Genomic DNA, 17,901 nt, shown 5'->3' with positions numbered 1-17,901 from the left:
ACCAACACCATCTCCAAACATCAGTCTGTCTGCAGCCCCAGCGCGACCTCCCCAACACCCAGGGAGATGCCTGCCTAGGGCCGCTCCAGCACCATAAAAAAAGGCGACAAAGCCCCGCGAAAACAGGTCGTGCATCCAGAACAGTAACTTGTACATACAGCCCAGTCCCATCTTTGTACTGAGCCCATAAGCCCTGACCCCGTATGTATTTTCCCATTTCCGTGAAAAAGAGAAGCCTCGTTCCGAAACGTCGTCGTCAGATCGTCAAGTTGCGTCGTCAAACCGGGCCTTAGAGGGAAGCGAGTTGGGAGAGGTCCCAGCCCGCCCCTGGCCCGGTCGGTAGGTTATAAGAGAGCAAAGGAAAAATGACAAAGGAGAATAATAATAAACACAAAACACTACCGCCGCTGCGCCACAACCGTCCAGTGATACCGGGCTGCGGACCACAGACAGGACTTTGTCGGCTCGTAAATGTTGCCCGATGCCGACGGAGGGAGAAGAGAGACGGAAGAAGCCAGCCAACCATCTGGGGAGTTACCCCCAAACGGGGATATTCTCGACATCCTCGCCGAGCCCCGAGTCGCGGTTGACCAGCTTCCCCTTGCCGTCCTCCTCCTCCTTCTTGTCCTTGACCTCGCCCTCCACCACCACCGCCGCGGTCACGGCGGCCGCGGCCGGCGGCACGATGGCGGCCATGGCGTCGCAGAACTCGCGCGGGATCCGCGGCACGAAGGGGATGCCCTGGTTCGGGTCGGGCACCACGCTCAGCGGCTCGGGTTGCGTGTCCGTAGGGCTACCGGCGGTGTTGCCGGTGCGCTGGTTGCGCGGGTGCTGCGTGCGGAAGGCGGCGGGCGGCGGGGTGATGTTTCTGTGCATTCTAGGGGCCGGGCCTACGGTGATGGTGGCAGGCTCGGGCTGCGCGCTCGTCAGCTCCGGCTCGTCGAGCATCATGGCGTCGGGGTCTGCCTCGGCGGGGGCCGTGACTGGCGCGCGCACCGGGGAGCGTCGGCGGGTAAGGCCTAGGATGCGCCGGCGGCGGCCGTCTTTGGGCTTGGTAAGTTTGCCGTACCTGGGTGACCTGGTACCGTCCATAGAAGCCCTGACTGACGGAGGGGAGGTGATGCCGCTAAAGACGGAGGACGTTGGGGAGAGCGGGCCGGGGGCGCCGCAGGAAGTTGACGGGCGAGACCTGAGCGTGCCAGAGGTGGAGTAGTAGTTGCCTCTAGCACCCGTCAACTCCATCGATAGGCGCGAGGCTGAGTGCCGCAGCTTCTTGACGAGCTTGCGGGTAACCACCTCGGCGTCGCTAGCAAGGTCCATTGACGCGCCACGCTTGGTCCCGCGCTGTGGAGAGGACAGGATGTCCGACTTTCCCCTTGACGAGCCCCTAGGCGGCGGAGGAGGAGGCATCCGTGTGGGCGATGGGACGGGCGGAGCCGGCTTTTGTTGCGCGGCCATGTGGTCAGCGAATGACCTGCCCGATGAAACGGTAGCTCCGGGCGAAGCGGCCATATGCTCGGAGAAGGACTTCCGGCTCGGCGCCGGTGACGTTTCTGGGATAGTCATGGTTTCGGCGAAGGCCTTCCCTGCAGCGCCGCCCGTCCGCAACGGGTGTCTCCCGCCCCGGATGGCATGCGCCTCGAAGAAACCCGACGCGACCAAGTTCTTGTAACTCTCCATAACCTCTTCGCGACTGGGGTATGCTGGCCCCGGCGGTGGCGGTGGTGAAGCGGCCTTCTCCTTTTCTTCTACGCCCATGAGCCGGGCCTTCTCCTTCTCGCGGTCAATCTTCTTGTCCGCAGCGCCACCGCCAACAACGGAGTTAACAACCCTCCCGATACTCCCCGACGACTTCGACTTGCTCAGGTTTAGCTTCTCCCTCACCCCATCCCACAGCGGGGCGAGGAAGCTCGTCTTCTTGACAACCCCACCCCTCTGCTGCTGCCCAGCGGCCCCAGGAGGAGCAGGAGGAGGAGCAGAAGTTAAAGCGGCCGAGGACCTAACCCAACCGGCAGTACTCCTGGGTCTGCGCAGGGCATACCTGCTAGAGGAAGTCTCCACGCCGCCCCCTCCCCTCACGGCGGTGGCAAATCCACCCCCCTTCATACGATGCCCGTCAGCAGCACGACTCCTCGCCGCATACCCCCACTCCATACCCGCATCCTCATCCTCCCAATCCGCACCCCCACTCCCACTATCAACCACCCTCAGCGAGGGTTTCTCCACCCCCATCCCCTTCACCCCCGCCGCAACCTCCACAACCTCACCCCCCTCCACCGCCCTCCCATCCCCCTCCTTCTCCTCACCACCACTAACCCCCTCCCCATCCCCATTACCCTCCCCATCCAAATCCAAATCCCCCTCCGGATCCAAAAACCCCCTCGGCGGCGCCGCCGACACGCGATCATTCATCGACCCCTCCACAAACCTACTCTGCCCCGTCGCCGCCGCAGCCGAGTACCCCCTCGGCGACAGCGGCGGGCGGGCACTAGCAGTATCCGGATGCGCGCTGGCCGGGTACTGCTGCCGCAGCAGCTGGCGGTTTGCGTGGCGCAGGCGGGATCCGCGGTCCGGGTCGGGCGAGATGGCGCCCGCGCTTAGCGCGATGGCGCTGCTGCTGCTGGTGCCTGTGACGGCGCTGGCGCTGTGGCGGTGGTGGGTGGGCCAGGGGCTGGCGCTGGTGGTGGTGGTTATGGGAGTTGAGGTGTTGGCGGTGGTGGTGAGGTTGTGGGTTTGGATGTGCAGTGGGGGGAGGGAGGTGTGTTTTGTGTGGTGGTGTATTTGGTGTTGTTGTTGTTGTTGTTGTTGTTGGAGGCGGGTGCGGAAGGAGGTTGAGGCTGGTGAGGAAGCCATCTTGAGTGGCTGTTTTTGTGGGTGTTCGGTTCGGTGGATGGCATGTACACGATGATGTCGCGGTTTTCTCTTTTTGTTGTTGTGTGTATATTGCAATGTTTAGGAGCTGTTGAAAATGCAGCTTGCAATTCAGCAGTCCTCAAACTCCACGCGCCGTGTCGCCGGCGGTGGCGCGACGATGCGGTCGGTTGGTGGGCTTGTTGGTTGTCGAAATGGCGGTTGCGGCAACGGGGAGGAGTGATGGGCCCAGGAAACGGTTTTGTTTACTTTCCCCGGCAGGCACCCACCCAGCAACCAGCAACCGAACCCAAAACGGGCAACAACGCCCAGACAAAACCGGCGCAAATCGTCCCTTTCCAGAAGGAGGATTTGCCAAAAACAGACTCGCCACACGCTCAAACTGGCAGTGCAAGCCAAATGCACTCGTTTCAAAGTTGCGCAGATGCAAGACAAACAAAGACAAGACGCGGCAAAGAGGGAAAAGAAAGGGGGTGGGCACCCGTCTGTTATTGACATTGGCCGGCCTCCCAAATGGCCCGTCCACACCCTGCCGCCTGGCCGACCGGGCAACCACCCTCCACCGGACTTCCTTCCCACACTTTTCCCACGCAACGGCCCGCTCGCAGGAACCAGGCACAGACGGCCCAATCATTCAGCACGAAGTTCAGTTGACCCCACCAACTGCGCCGCTCCGGAACCAAGGTGAAAGGGGTTAACCACCCGAAGGCTTTTTCATGAGACGGACTCGAGATTACAAAGTACCATTGTCGGTCGGACCATGTTCGGGCCACAGACACTCAGCGCATGTGAGAACCAAATGTGAGAACTAATATTCATACCAGACCAAACAGACCAAACCTATTCAAACAAAGAAAAGCCCAAAATCACATCCTGCTCGATCCTTCCCCTTTCCTTTCCTATTCCCCGGCAATAGATCCATCAATCTTCCCTCATCCAGCCAGCCAGCCATACTCCGTAGCTCACTTGTGAAGTCGCCCCAAGTAATACCGAGCTCAATCGGAGCTTTCCCCCATGCTGTATAATGTATACGAATTGTGCAAATAGAACAAGAACAAAAAACCAGAGCGACGTCCGTCGTGTATCGAGCGAGCTATCCACAACTCAAGATAAAAAGGAAACAAAAGACCCAGCAGAGAATGTATGTCGAGTGCGACGTGACCATCCATCCCAAACAAAAAACTAGTGCCAGTGTGTCGATGCCAAAGCCGAGTTGAGAAAAGCCAGGCAGACACCCCCCCTCGTGCGGTTACCAGGAAGGGGGGCGCGCCAGCAATATGCACCACAAAAAGATCAAAGCCAGCAGCAAGCCGGCACGCAAGCAAAGCCGAGTCAAAGCCAAGTCAAGCCAACCAATCGTTGACTCATACAGGCGTTTTGGAAGAGCGCGAAACAAAAATAGGGGAAAGAGCACAAAGAAGAGAATGGGAAGCGATCAACTCCCAACACCACCAACCACCACACCAACCGAAAAACCCAGAACAGCCAACCCCAACAACGCACATACCCACCACTTCCTTCGCAGCCCCTCGACTTTTAATACGGCAACAAAGCACCATAACTCCGGCTGCCATCGGCACGCGCAAAGGCCATGGGCATCTCGTCGCGGGCAATGTCCTCCGAGGTGCCCTTGTCGCGGGCGCCGTTCTGGAAGCGCCCGCGCTCCGGCTCGTACCAGAACGACTCGTCGTGCGCCCGCTTGGTGCCGGCGTACGTCGTCGGCGGCGGCAGCGTGGCCGGGTGCACGGGGCCCTTGCCGGTGCTGGTGTTGTTGCTGTTGGTGGCGCTCTGGATGAGCGGCGCGAGCGGGGCGAGGTGGCGTGGGGTGTTGTTGTTGTTGGACGTCGGGCTCGACATGGGCACCGGGTGGCGGTTGTTGTTGCCGTCGATCCGGAGAGGCGGGAGGACCTGCGGCGGCTGCGGCGCCTGTGGTGGCAGCATGTGGGACTGCTTCGGCGTCGGCGGGTGGAAGGGCGGGGGAGGCAGCGGTGGGAGTTGTACGGGGCCGGACGGGCGGTAGTCGTGGTGGATGCTCTCACGGCGAGGCGGCGCCGGGTTGATCGGGGCATACCCGGACTGGGAAGGCGTCCGCTCTCTGCTGTGCGGCTTCGGCGCAGGCGGCGGCGGCGGTGGAGGGTATGAGGCCTGCATTTGGTAGGGAGCGGCCTGGGTGGGCGGGTACACAGGCGACGCAGGGACCGACGGCGGCTGCGCAAACGGCTGCGGCGGGGCAGCAGGGTACTGCGAGCTGGCGTTTCCACCCAGGAACCCCAGATGGCCACCAGATGGCGGGTTCTGCGCATACTGCGACGGGTAATCGGCCATCGACGGACGGCGCTGGGGGTCAGCCGAATACGGGGTGCGTTCTGTGCTCCCGCTCATCGACCGCGCGCGGGCGGCAAAGTCGTTGTTGCGGTTATCGGGCGTCGCCGTTCTCCTCCTGCGGTTGTACTCCTCCTCGGCGTTGTCGTAGTCTCCAGCACCCTTGCCATCGCGGCGCCTCATCCTCACGTCACGGCGAATGCGCACGCGACATCCCTGCTCCGCAACAACACGGCTGAGCGCCGTGCTCTCGGCCAGACCGGGGAACTTCTTAGCACTGTAAACGATGAAGTCCTGCGACTTGACCTCCATGCGGAAATCAAACGAGCCTCCCGTGGCGGGGCTCAGGCCGGTAAGAGGCGGCTGGCTCTCGACATCGCGCTCCTTGTCCTTGTCCTTGTCTTCCTTGGTCTCCTCGTACAGGTTGAAGGTCAGCTTGTACCGGCCCTCGTGCCTTACCGAGAGATCTGGGAAGAGGAAATAACCAGCCTCCTGCGGCCGGTCCAGATACGCCATGCCGGAAACGGGCATACCGGTCAGCACAGGCGGCGTGTTAGCCGAAGACGCCGAGCCGCGAGCATGGGCCATGATCCGAGCATGCTCGAGCGTGGCGAACAGGAAGAAGTTGGCATTGTAGACGAAAGTGATGTCCTTCTCCTGTGCCTGGTCCCACGTTTGGCCTTCGTAGATGCGCAGCTCCACAACGGGAGGCGGGTCAACAGGGCGACGGTCGGCGGATGCTAAATGCACGCTGTCAGAACTTGGATCGGACGAGATGAATATCGAATCCACTTACACTTCGGACCAGAGCCACAGGCTCTCGCACGCTCCGGCTGCTGGATCACCCTCATGCGGTACCATAGCCTCCGGCCGCCCTTGGTGTCTCTGGAAGTGATGGAAGCATCCATGGTGTGGCCGCCAGTTTCGAGTGCCGACATGGCGTGAGCCGCCGAGGCGAGTATCGGAGCGCCCATCTTGTGAAATATTCGATCCCAATTTAAAACGACGGAACCACCAGATTTATCCGATGTTTATCAAGTGCTAGAGGCTGCGTTAGCGATGCTGCATCTCAAACACGTGTGCGATGCACGAGTTTGATCGTGCGTTTGTCGGACCTGAGCCCGAGAATGGGGCAAAGGGCGTGGAATGACAGGATATGTGCGCAGCACTTACATCGCGATGCAGGGAATCGCCCGTCACAGCACGGATGCCTTTCGGAAGGCCGAACAAACAATTCACAATCGGCAGCCCCAGAGTCCCGAGTACCACAAGAAGCAGCGAAACAAGTCCCAATCGTGCGACGTCCCGATTACACGCTGGCGGGTGCGAGTGCGTGATTCGCTTGGCGATTCGGACGAAATGGCGGAATCGATATTTTCGGGGGACCGCGTATCGGCACGGTTTAACAAGAGGAAACCGAGAGTCGAGGGAGAAAACGACTCATCAATCGTTTGTATGACGATCGAATGTCGGTTGGAAAGGTTGTTGGTTGACCGAGAGGGGGGGCGAGCGTGTGGAGAGAGGGAGGACCCAGCGGTTCCAGAAACCAGAGTGACGGGAAAGCTGAAAAAGCACGGTCGGACCCGACGGTCTGTTATTGGGTGGGTGACAGGTTGTGGCAGCGTTGCGTGGTTCGTCTCAGCCAGTGGACCGGTATTTCCTGCCGCTGTCCGATCGTCCGGTTCGGTTTCCCAACGCTCTTCTTTTTCTTCTTCTTCTTCCTCGTTTCCTCTTCGCAACTTGTCGAGAAAGTCGCGCCGCGTTTCCTTTCGCGATGTGGAGGTCGAGGAGAGAAGGGAAGGGGTTTCGAAAGTTCGGCACGCAGGATGCAGGAGACGGGGTGAGAGAGAGAAAAGAGCAACCAAACCCGGCCCTGGCTGGGATGTGCAGAGCGAGGCAGGGGATTGGAAATGAGGGCGGGCGCAATGTCACAGCACAGCGGGTGCAGGGCAGGGCAGGTGCATCCATCTTGCAGTGGAGAGGTCGGCCGACCCCCAGTCGCGGTGATCATTCCGCCCGTCTGTGTCTGTTGCGGGGGCACAGTCAGCAGGAGGTAGTTTTTACACTGTGTGAGATGGGATTCCTCGATTTGGTCATCTCGTCCTGGCTGGCCCAACAAAACCCGGTGGGTGGGCGGCTGCGCCAGTGAGTGGCCGAGACGGATTCCCGGCCCAGCGGGAAGGGGACCTAGGCCGTGAAGAAGCACAGTGCAGCACCGCACCACACGACCGCACCCTTGGGGATAGGCTTCCTTTCCGGGACTAATGCCGTCCTCTCCGCCACTCGGGGGTCCTGCAGAGCTGCTTCCCGTTGGTCAGCCGGTGCATGGCCCCATATTTCTGATCCAGGGTTCAGGTTCTGCCGTCAGTTCTGCCCAGGCCAGGCCATGCCCCAAACGGTTTGTGCGAACCATGGAACCCCCGACCCGAGATCAAAGACGCTGGCTCGGCTGGGCCCTGACCGTTTCAATCGCCCCGCTGCAGACCCCAGAGCGACGGGACCGATCGTTTGTGCGATTGAGCTTTGTCTTTGACCCGCTTCTTGATTGTTGAAGGTTGACCGAAGGAAAGAAAAAAGAAAAATGGATGGGAAAAATGAGAATCGTTTTGGTGCGATGTTTCAACGAGGACGACGACAAAATCCGACAATGGCCACCGAGTCCTTGGACTCATCCACCCTTGCAACGCCCCCGACTCTCGGTTGGGTCAAGCCGGGCACATGGACGCAGAGTTTGGTTCAATCACACGGCGTCAGTCACGCCTAGCCAGCCACCATTCCGCAAAAACCAACCCGGCCCAGGGGCCCGTCTCAGCGTCTGCCGTGCGCGCCTGCAAACACCCGGTTGGCTGCTGGCCGAAGAACGGCCGTGGGATTCTAGGGAGCTTCTGCGCAGTATTAAAACACCTTGGCGAGAAGGTTTGCTTTCCGTCATTTGTCTCTTGCAGAAAAATACTTGGTACAGATCCGTGCTCCGTCCTGTAGTCCAGTACAGATTACTCTGTTGACATGGCTGAAAAGCTAAGTCATGCGTTGCGGGATGGTGTCCTCATGATGCCAAGGGCCGCAAAAAAAAAAAGGGAGCTCGCGGTTTGGCACGAGATCGGGGTGCTGCGTGCAGCAGGAGTCGAAGCCCGGAATCGAAGAAGCTCCGAGGTGTGCCGATCGCATCCTCCCCCCCATCCTCCCCCCCCCCCCCCCCCCCCCCAGCTCCTTTTCCGGCATAGCCGGCGCTGTTAACTCTGTCCCTAACTGTTTCCCGTTAAGCGCCCTAGCGCCTGGAATCGATCGGGTTCTTGGTGGATTGAAAGCTGCTGCAAGATCTCAAACAAGGTCGGCCGGGATTCCCGGGCCACCTTTTGTGTCCTCACAGTCGCGCACACAAAGCGACCAGCGCTCGGGGGACAGTTTTGCTCGTCATGCGCCGAGGAGCGCCGAGGGCGCTTCGTACTGCCCTTGGATCATGCCCGACCACTGAGCTTTGAGGTCGCACTTCATCCGAGCCGTGGGCATTCTATTGTTGGCGACTCTAAAAGGAGTCTCAGCTGCTGAAAGTGGTGAGAAGAAAGGCGGCCGCGGTAGCGGCAGCGGTAGCGGCACAGCCATGCTGGGGCTGAGCTGGGAGTGGGGGTTGGAGTGTAGGTAGCTTGTGGGACATAAGCTGGAGTTGCCATCTCGGGATATCCTCAGCTCTGGCGCAGCCACTGGTTTTGAAATCGTGAATCAAGCCCACTCCTGATGTTTTGAGGAACAGAACGCCGTACCACTACGACTCAACTGTACAGTAATTTACCTACCCCAAAATGGCCGGCTCGGAATCAGGTTCCGACAAGGGAGGGCAATCCAAGCGCAAGAGAATGAAGTCGCTGTTGTAAGTCGCCACACACACTCCACACGAAGAGATATCTTGGGGGGCGCAGATGCGCCTGCATAACTACCATGGCAGTAGTTGTTAACCGCCCTACTAGCAAAACGGGCTTCTCGCGCGGAAAAGACGAACTTGTCAAGGGCCGAATCGTGCTCGAGCACTCGCTCGGGCTGGGACACAAACCAAATATTGTCCCGCCGGGGGAGCCCCGCACCAACCAGCGGGCCCGGACGGTCGAGATCGGGTGGCACCCGGTGGGCGGGACGGCAGGCAAGTGGTTCGCGGAGCGGACCAAGCTCGGGGCGTGGATCACGGAGAAGGTGCACAAGTATCCGGACCCGTCGCAGCACTGGGCGGTGCTGGTGGGGGACTACTGCCACGAGCTGTGGATGGACGAGAACCTCGACATCATCTACGTGAACGGGCGGGTGGACGCGGAGGAGTGGCGGACGTTCCGGGTGGGCGAGACGCGCTTCAACGACGAGGCGCTGCGGCAGGCGGGCGAGATGGTCATCTACGCGATGCGGCAGAAGAAGGCGGCGTATAACCTCATCAGCAACAACTGCCAGAACTTTGCGCTTCTCATGCTCGACGCCATCCAGCTCGGCGCGGCGGAGCGGACCGAGTTCGCCACGACGCTCGCCGTGGTGCAGACGGCGACGGGGTCGGGCAAGGTACGCGATCTGTTCGCTGAGACGCAGTCGAATGAGCAGCAGGCGGCGCTGGAGCAGGCCGACAAGAACAATCCTATTGTGGCGTTGGCAAAGAGGTTGATGGATGAGCATACCAATAAGCTAGACAGTCACCACCAAGCTCGGTGATGGCATCCAGGGCACCCACACATGCACGACATACTAGATGAGAGAGAAAGGGAGGGTCGAGAGGATATGTGCAGGCACACTCGCACTGTGGCTGCGTGGTCCGGGGAAGTGGAATGAGCAAGCACAGTGCAAGCCCTCCAGAGCTAACGTAATAATGTTTTTTACATAAGATGACAACGACGTCGATTTTACCTTGAAGTTTCTCTAGTGACGGAAAATGCCGACCACCACTCGGCCCATGATCTCGCTTCGACAACAAAGCCATGACGTGGCTTTTCCCGCCTCCGACAATCATCGGAGCGCATCGACCCGGAACCATGCCTGTGGGTTCTTTTTATCTCGCGAGTTCCGGTCAGGCCATGCGGAGGCAAATGGTTCGATTCCGGGTCCAGATTCTTGGGCGCTTTGTTCATTGCCAGCTCCCCGGAACCTAAACCCAACCCCTCGGCACCGAAAGCCCAACAGCCGACAAGACCTAACTAGGTACATAACTATTTTTTCATCTCCAGATAACCGCTTGCAGGTCAACCTGTATTTTAGATGTTTTTGCCTCCCCCAGGTTGTGCTTTGCTGCTTTCCACCTATCGAGCCTTCCTCTCCGGGTTTTGACACGGAACCAGAAAGGTGCCCCCACCGTGTAGGACCTCCACCTACTGTGTAGGCCTCCTCTCGACTGCAGTAAATGACGGGAGTCCGAGCCCGAGTCTTGCAAACTGCACATTACAGCCCACCACCAAGCAAGCAGACCACTACCGGTGCACACCATTCAGCCTGAACCGACGGAGCAAACCTCCATGTTATTCCCATCCCGAGACCTGAGCACACCTCACGTTTACCCCCACCCATCTTCGAAACAGTATTCTGTAGACAAGGCCGATTTTCCATCGCTAAGCACCGGCAGTTTCCCGCCGCGTATGTACAGACCAGGGGATTCTCTCAACGGTCGAGAAGTCATGCCGGTGATTTATCGAAACTGCAATGTGATCTGGTCGGAAAACGTGGCATCGAAACGCACGCGCGCACGCGCACCCATCACACCACGCCGTCCCCTTTCTTTTTCTTAAATGAGAAACAGCAAATTGCCTGCGTCTGTTGCCCATCTGGACATGCGAGCGCCAACAACCGGAATCTGCATGCTGCATTGCTACCCTGTGGCTGATCTCGCTGCATCAATAATCTATTCCGAAGGTGGGGGTCAGGGGGGGGGTTGTGTTCCGCTGTACTGTGTCTGCTGGCTGGTGATGTTGGGGTACACCGGAAGAGGCGGGCACACGATACATCAGAGGCTTCCTCAAAAACAGCATGCAGCTCCATCCAGCTGGCCCTGTCGGATCCGTCCCTCGGTGCCCCTCGGTGCCCCTCGCCGACGCACAACCACGCCGTGGCCAGACACCCGACCTGCCGACTTGCTTGCGGCGCAGTTGTGTGCTGTGGGCTATGTACGAGGTAAACTCGGAGCAGCGTAACACGGCACAGGCACGGGATGATTCTGTGGTTTCCCCCGGTTTGAAGCTCCGGCATTATGTGCCGTGCTGCGTTACCACGAACCGACGAGTCATTCCAATATGGTCTGCTGGCAGCATTGCTCGTCCCGTATCTCCATGAAGGGCCCCCGATCCGATGGCATAGTACATACGTCCCCCTCCGCAAACGGAGAGATAGCCTATCAGTATCAGGGCCTGGCCGGCCGAGAGACGACCAACGGGTCCATCCCGTCACATGCCGTCGGCAATGCAAGTGGCCGCGTCTTTTTCCCGGCCAACGGCATCTTGGAAACAACCTCTTCGTGCGCACCCGTGCCGAGGACTTGGATGTGGCTTGCTGTTGCCGTAGCGTCCCGTGTTTCACACAGAGTGTTCTCCTCGACGACCCCCTGAGCCAGACAAGCCGGCACGGAGCAAAGTCTGTGTACCGAGTGTGCCCAGCTACATCTATTTATTCACGAGATAAATGCTTCCGCTCCGTGCCCAGTGCAGGGTCGTCATTTAGGCGCCTGCTTGGTAAAGAGCAGCACGCCCGTCACAAATCACTTCACCAAGGTCAAGTAAGAAACAGCTCAAATATCGCCTTTAGTGTGACAAGGAAGGTGATCAGGTTAATGACAACCTGGCCTGCATGTGCCGCACCTTGCGGGCGGGAGCCACGTTGATTCTTTACCGTATACGCAATCTACTCTGACTCGAAAGCTCACCGTCCAACCTTCGCACACTGAGCCTCCCACCCAGCCCCCCTCGTCACCAGGGCAAGAAGAAAAAGGCAAGAGGACGTACCAGCACCTCACCGAGCACCCCTTGCGGGAGATGTGCGCGTACATAACACAGCAGCCTCGCCAGGGCCTAGACGAGACGACACCCGTGAGTGCGCCGGGCGACGGAAAAGAAAACAGGCTTTCGTGTCCCCAGGCCACAGAAGACAACAAAACTACCCCCTCTCGCCCTCGCCCCTCCCCAGTACAACTATGTGCAAGTCACACAGCAATCCCAACAATTCCCAGGACCAGTGGTCTGGGGAAGGGGTTTAGCTCGCACCGCATTTACATAGCACATAGCTGGCCTTGCCCCCGGGAACGCCACACCTTGTTTTTTGATGCTCGATTTGTCGGGTGATACTACTTTAATTCGGTAGTGGTGGTGGGTGGGTGGTATTACCTTCTGCTTGTGACATCCCCACGTCGTCACCAGGCAAGCTGTGGCGGCTTTCTCCTTTTTCACATACCCTGCCGTGCATTCCTCCCTTTAGTTCCTCCTCGTAGCCGTTTTCTCATTTCTGTGTCGCCTCGTTGGGGGCGGCGGGGGTAAGGTTAGATAAGGGAGGCGGCCGAGGGAGTGGGTTATGGGATGTGAGATAGCAACTGGATAGAGAGGGAGAGATAGAAAGAAAGCACTACGTTATGGCGAGAAGTGTAAGGCTTGTTATACAGAGTGTTTGCCAGTTGACCCAACCTCAACTCCTTCTATCGACAACGAAACAGTCGGTGCAGAAATAGCAAACCGTAGATCTCGTCGATAAAAGCCCAGCGCTACTTCTGTAACGCTATCAAATAGCCTCAAAAACATTTATATACAAGAAGCCATGAATGACTAGATTCCCAAGACGACGTCGCTAACACCCCTTCCCTCCCCAAGGCAGACCCCATCCACCCAACGTCCCATCCCCATACGCGACCATTAGGAAACCCACTCGTCTGTCTAGACACGTTCAAGATACAGCAACATACCAGCCATCAAAGCACACAACCTCCAATACCCGTAACCGCCGAGTGATAGCGGCCCACCGCTCTAACCCTGCACGAGAGACACCCCTACGTCTCGTAGCGTTGGTCTGAAAAAAATAAATCGTGCATCCATCCACAAAAGGAACCCCCCCCGTATCCCTTCACACGCCGGCGCCTCTAGCTACCTTCGAGCTCGCGCCCCAGGTTTATGGAGAAAAAAAGTTTAGAGCAATACATAAGCCTCCCGCCTCCTCCTCAAACAGTAACAGAAAAAAAACACCCTACACCGCCGCAGCGGTAAGCCCCCCGGGAACGCCCGCCACATGCTACACGCCGGCAGCAGGAACAGCCAGACGTACCCCAACCTGGGCCCTCGAAACAACCGAGACCGGGATGCGGGTCGTCCCGACAAAGCCCGGCATGCCGTGGTAGGCCATGGCACCGATCATGAGGATGAGCAGTGGAATCTAGCGAGATTTGTTAGCGGATAAATATGGAAAACGCAGCGGGGGGGACATACCCAGATAAAGAACAGGTTCCGGTCCCAGCTCAACTTCTTGAGATTCTGCGCGTGTGCTCGCCGGAGCGTGTCCTGCTGCTCGCGGGTGATGGCATCCTTGCGGCCGATCTGCAAGAGTGCGGGGATCTCCTGGCCCTCCGACTCCTCGCCATTGTCCTCCACGATGGCGGCGGTAGTTTCGGCGCTTGCCGAGGCCGACGTCTCCGCCTGATCGAACAGAGTGGCGCATTTGGAGTCTGCCGCGGCGTCGACGGCTGCTTGGGCGGCGGACGATCGTTTCGTGTCTAGGTCGCCTTGGTGAGGGAAGAGCTCGTCGTAGGCTGGCGGCGGTGCCGTGGCCTTGGTGGCGAAGGGTGACAGGTATTGCCAGGTGCTCTCAGTGCCTCTGTTCGGGGCTCCGTCCTCACCCGGCCCTGGTCTGGGGCCGCCAATCATGGTCGCGAGCCGCTGCAAAACCTGGTTTTGGTACTCCGGCAGCGGGGGCATGTTGGGGATCTGGGGGAAGTTGGGCAGCTGCGCGAACTGGGGGAACTGGGGCAACTGGGGAAGTTGGGGGAGCTGCGGCAGCTGCGGCAGATATTGTAGGTGCGGCTCCATCCTCTGATGGAGCTGCTGGAACTGAGCCGCAACTTGCTCCTTGATCGCACCCATAAGAGCGCCCGTTGCATCGGTACCTCGGCGACGGGGACGAGACGGACTCCTCGTACGCGCGGGGGTGTTGACAGCGCTCTTGCGACGGATGCGAAGATCCGCCGGATCAGTAGCTCTGGTCTCCTCAGCAAGATCCGAGGAATAAGCTTCCGAGTACTCTTCTGAGCTTTCCGTCTCAGGTCCGGGTTCATCGCTCGACGTATCAGCGATTTCTTGGGATACAGCCGCCCGAATTGACTTGAAGCTCGCGACACTGTTGACGCGGCTATGCGACGAGCTGTCACTTTGCGATCGTCGATGCTGCTCGAAGCGGTGGATGATGCGCACAACCTCCCTTGACTTGGCGACATCAACAGCCGTCAGGCCTGACAAGGTCCGCAATGTCGAATCTGCCCCGTGGGCAATCAGGAGCCGGACAATCTGGGTGTGGTTGCTCATGGACGCCATGTGTAATGCCGTGTAGCCGCCGTTGTCGCGCGGGTCTGGATTCGCGCCTCGCGCCAGAAGACCAGCAACGAAACGGTGTAGACCCATCTTGCAAGCCAGATGCAGCATGGTTTGGCCCGTTATCCTCCGCCTGAGGTTGAGCCGCGGCTTCCGGGTGCTGTTGCTGAGGTCCATCAGCTCCATGAGCTTGAGGAGATGGTTCTCAAAGTTGTCCATGGCATGATTGGAAGAGCCCTCTACGCCGGACATGTCGCCACCACCCGAGGGGTAACCGTTCGAAGATTCCTTGATAATCCGGCGGGCAAATTCGGTCGGGTCCTCATATCCGCCCGTCATCTTGTTGCCGAGGATCATCAGTGCCGTGCGAAGGAGCTGCTGCTCGCTATCATCCACGTATCGGAACCACTGAGGGCCCAGGTTCAGGCCCCTGATGGTGACAGGCACCATGCCAGCCATCTCGGATGGAGGCAGCAGGCACACCAGACTTTCTGATGACCAGTACATGGTCCCCGGCGCTTGCTTGTCGCCAAACATGACCTGCATGCCAGCTTCGAATCCTTGGCCCATCAATGTGACCTCGATACCGCCAGTGACGGGCCCTTCGCCGGGGATGACCTTGAAAATAGCCCTTTGCGTCTGGGGCTGTTGGTTCCTCCCTTGGCCCGGGGTAGCGTGCGGTGCGTTCCGGGGAGCGGCGGGGGAAGTAGCCGAAGAGACAGCAGGATTATGCCGCGCTGATGAAGGTGGGCCAAACATAGACATGGCCAAGTTGGCCAGGCTAGGCGTCCTGCTCGGGTTGGGCGAAAGAAGCTGGCTATTGTTGCCGCCTGGGAGTGGGTTATTCCCGAACGGATTTGTCGATGCCTCAGACATGGTAGGGCCGGGGCCAAACAATTGCAGCTCGGCGGGTGGCGGGAACGATGGGGGAGGTGTCGGGGAAAACGACGACGATGCCGGCGTGATCATGTTCGAACCCGTAGAAGGAGGCATCCGGGGAGCGGACAAAAACGATGTATCGAGCGGCGTCATGGCCAAGTCACTAGGTATTTTTGACGTCGAGTTGTTGGCTCTCCGCCGTTTCGCTGGTCCAGTAGAGAACGAAGGGGACGCCGGGCGGGAGAGGTGTTGAGCGGTCAAAGATGGCTGAAGTTGCTCCGGCGGCACTGCCGAGATCGGCGTCGAGCTCGAAGAGCTCCTTCTCGCGGCCTGCAGGTCTAGGCTTGGGGATGACTCCAAGGAAGGCCCAGGGCCCGGAGCGACCTGCAAGGGAAGCTCTTCTCGTGGGGTGAGCAGTGTGGCCGGCACCCCGGGAGCGGGCTTGGAAACGGGATTGGGGCTTGTCGTCTTGTGATCGTCGGTGATCATGATGGATTCTGACATGGTCTGAGCGACGAGCTTGCCGAGATGGTCGGTCAGGGTGAAGATGATCTGGAACCCCTGCTTTTCGGCGTGGTGTCGACAGTAACAGGCAATCCTCATAGGCGCCTCCACCTGCCAATACCTCCGGGAACCGGTCTCGGGGTGGTTCTGCAAGGCCCACTCCTTGACCTCCTGCGTGTTGAAGACGATTACTCGCCTCGCCTCGTCCTGCCTCCAAGCCTCTTCGTCCTGTGGGTGCTTCGACTTCTTACGACCCGCACGTTTCCGTTCCCTGCCTATGCAATTCTCGCAGATTTGCACCTCGCCCCCCTCTTGCGTCTTCACCTCTTCGCCCTCCTCCTCCGACTTTGCGTTGTCTTGTTTCTTGCGCAGTCCTGCAGCTTTCTGCGCCCGCTGAAGGGCCGCCGTTCTTTGCTGCTGTACCTGCATCGCGCTCGTGCAAACAAGCATTGCGTGTAGCTCGAGAGTGTCCGGGGACGGTTGCGGTGGCGGTTTCGTCCAGAATTTGGGCTTGCTGATCGTGTGCTTGGGAAGATGAACTTTTGTGGCCCCGAGCGGGAGTTGGGGGAGCCTGAGCTTGATCGTGATCTGCGTTTCGACTCGGGATTTGGTGTTGGTGGCACCAACTTCTAACGTGTACGGTCCGGGGCCGTATGGCTGATAGTCAACAGGTAATTGTGTGGGCATGTGCGTGTTGTTGTGGAAGAACGGGCCCCCCGCGGCGAGCTGGCCCGCGTTTGGATATATGGCGTCCATGAACCCAGCCATGCTTGTCGAACCGGCGCCTGCCTCCTGTGAGCCGTGAAATTCGTACTTTACCGCCGCCGGCGGTTGGGAAGGGCGCATACACAACGGCCCTTCGGATGTCGCCTCCGGTCGCAGCCCCGGGGGTTTGAATGTGAATGGCTTCCGGCTGGTTAGCGTGCGACAAGCTGCGGTTGCCTCGCGCAGACTTACCAGGTAGCTCTCATCGCCAGACGGCGGAGAGGCCATCGTAGCGTCGGGAGATAGCGCGGTGAGAGCGGACCCGAACGGACTAGGACTGTCCATTGGGCTTTGCATCCGGGACTGCGCGGCGGTACGCCCATTTAAGAACTCGAATGTTTGCCCCCCCATAGGGAACACGCTGGCGTCGGTCCCTGGGAATGCGTCCGCCATCATGTCCCAATCCGTCTTGCCATTGGCGCCACCATCCATCCGCAAATCGCCCGCCGTTAGTTGTGTTAGGGCTGTGGTTGACGTCCGCTTCGAAGACGTCGAGTCAAATGTGGACCCGTGATGACCATTCCTAGAGCGCGAGCCCGCGCTCACAAGCCCGAGGGCTTCCGACGGGGAACCACAATCTTGCGGGGCATCCGGCATGGCGTGAAATGAATCGGCGCCGGAGCTGTGCGGGCGGTGAGGCCGGGGGCTGGCAACATCGGATTCGAGCAGGTCGGGAAGCGGACTCCCTTCATCGGAATCGATAAACTCGTTCGCGAAGTGCGACTCGTTGATGTAATGCGATATGTCGAAGTCGGACTCGCATTGTGCTGAGCCGGCCATTTTTTGTTGGGAGTGGCCGACCGACTGGGAATATTGGTGGGATTGATGCAACGCAGGCCGTGTCGGAGGCGGCGACAGAGCGAAAGGAAAATAAATGGAGGTAGAATTGACGCAGGGTCGGTTAAAGCGACTCCGGCAACTACTGCGGCATGTTTGTTATATCTGGGCTAGAATTGAATGAGAGATGGGCTGGAGAAGGTCGGGTACCGATAAAAAAGCAAAAGCTGGATGAAAAGTGCCGTTCCTTCCTCCCCGCGGTAAGGAA

The 17,901-nt window shown here is 59.2% G+C and overlaps 4 protein-coding genes across 4 annotated transcripts; 1 reads left to right on the top strand and 3 right to left on the bottom strand.

Moving 5' to 3' along the window:
- Positions 1-183: 183 nt before the first annotated feature.
- Positions 184-3,167, bottom strand: B0H64DRAFT_465675 (uncharacterized protein). The gene is made up of 2 exons (XM_062807674.1): positions 2,317-3,167; positions 184-2,292 (listed from the first exon to the last, which is right to left on the bottom strand). Exons 1-2 carry the CDS (start codon positions 2,851-2,853, stop codon positions 535-537), a joined length of 2,295 nt encoding a protein of 764 aa, XP_062656946.1. The 5' UTR covers positions 2,854-3,167; the 3' UTR covers positions 184-534.
- A 1,056-nt stretch (positions 3,168-4,223) lies between these two features.
- On the bottom strand, positions 4,224-6,543 carry B0H64DRAFT_212837 (velvet factor-domain-containing protein). Its single transcript, XM_062799463.1, has 3 exons — positions 6,367-6,543; positions 5,990-6,234; positions 4,224-5,933 (listed from the first exon to the last, which is right to left on the bottom strand). The coding sequence occupies exons 2-3, from the start codon at positions 6,165-6,167 to the stop codon at positions 4,408-4,410; spliced, it is 1,704 nt and encodes a 567-aa protein (XP_062656945.1). The 5' UTR covers positions 6,168-6,234; positions 6,367-6,543; the 3' UTR covers positions 4,224-4,407.
- A 2,288-nt stretch (positions 6,544-8,831) lies between these two features.
- Positions 8,832-9,988, top strand: B0H64DRAFT_212827 (uncharacterized protein). Its single transcript, XM_062799462.1, has 2 exons — positions 8,832-9,061; positions 9,159-9,988. Exons 1-2 carry the CDS (start codon positions 8,994-8,996, stop codon positions 9,877-9,879), a joined length of 789 nt encoding a protein of 262 aa, XP_062656944.1. The 5' UTR covers positions 8,832-8,993; the 3' UTR covers positions 9,880-9,988.
- A 3,431-nt stretch (positions 9,989-13,419) lies between these two features.
- Positions 13,420-17,636, bottom strand: B0H64DRAFT_326797 (uncharacterized protein; the record flags this gene model as incomplete). Its single annotated transcript, XM_062800757.1, has 3 exons — positions 13,420-13,560; positions 13,614-16,997; positions 17,049-17,636. The coding sequence occupies 3 exons, from the start codon at positions 17,634-17,636 to the stop codon at positions 13,420-13,422; spliced, it is 4,113 nt and encodes a 1,370-aa protein (XP_062656943.1).
- Positions 17,637-17,901: the final 265 nt, after the last annotated feature.

This window comes from Chaetomium fimeti (genome assembly GCF_033439085.1).
Source record: "Chaetomium fimeti strain CBS 168.71 chromosome Unknown B0H64scaffold_6, whole genome shotgun sequence".
NCBI lineage: Eukaryota > Fungi > Ascomycota > Sordariomycetes > Sordariales > Chaetomiaceae > Chaetomium > Chaetomium fimeti.
Note: the sequence above shows the minus strand (reverse complement) of the source record. Positions and strands in the feature narration are given on the sequence as shown.

Coding starts and splice junctions, on each gene's coding strand:
- B0H64DRAFT_212827 (XM_062799462.1), top strand. CDS start 8,994: ATGGCCGGCTCGGAATCAGGTTCCGACAAGGGAGGGCAATCCAAGCGC. Junction 9,062..9,158: donor AAGAGAATGAAGTCGCTGTT/GTAAGTCGCCAC, acceptor CCGCCCTACTAG/CAAAACGGGCTTCTCGCGCG.
- B0H64DRAFT_465675 (XM_062807674.1), bottom strand. CDS start 2,853: ATGGCTTCCTCACCAGCCTCAACCTCCTTCCGCACCCGCCTCCAACAA. Junction 2,293..2,316: donor GTAATGGGGATGGGGAGGGG/GTTAGTGGTGGT, acceptor GAGGAGAAGGAG/GGGGATGGGAGGGCGGTGGA.
- B0H64DRAFT_212837 (XM_062799463.1), bottom strand. CDS start 6,167: ATGGGCGCTCCGATACTCGCCTCGGCGGCTCACGCCATGTCGGCACTC. Junction 5,934..5,989: donor CTGTGGCTCTGGTCCGAAGT/GTAAGTGGATTC, acceptor GCGTGCATTTAG/CATCCGCCGACCGTCGCCCT.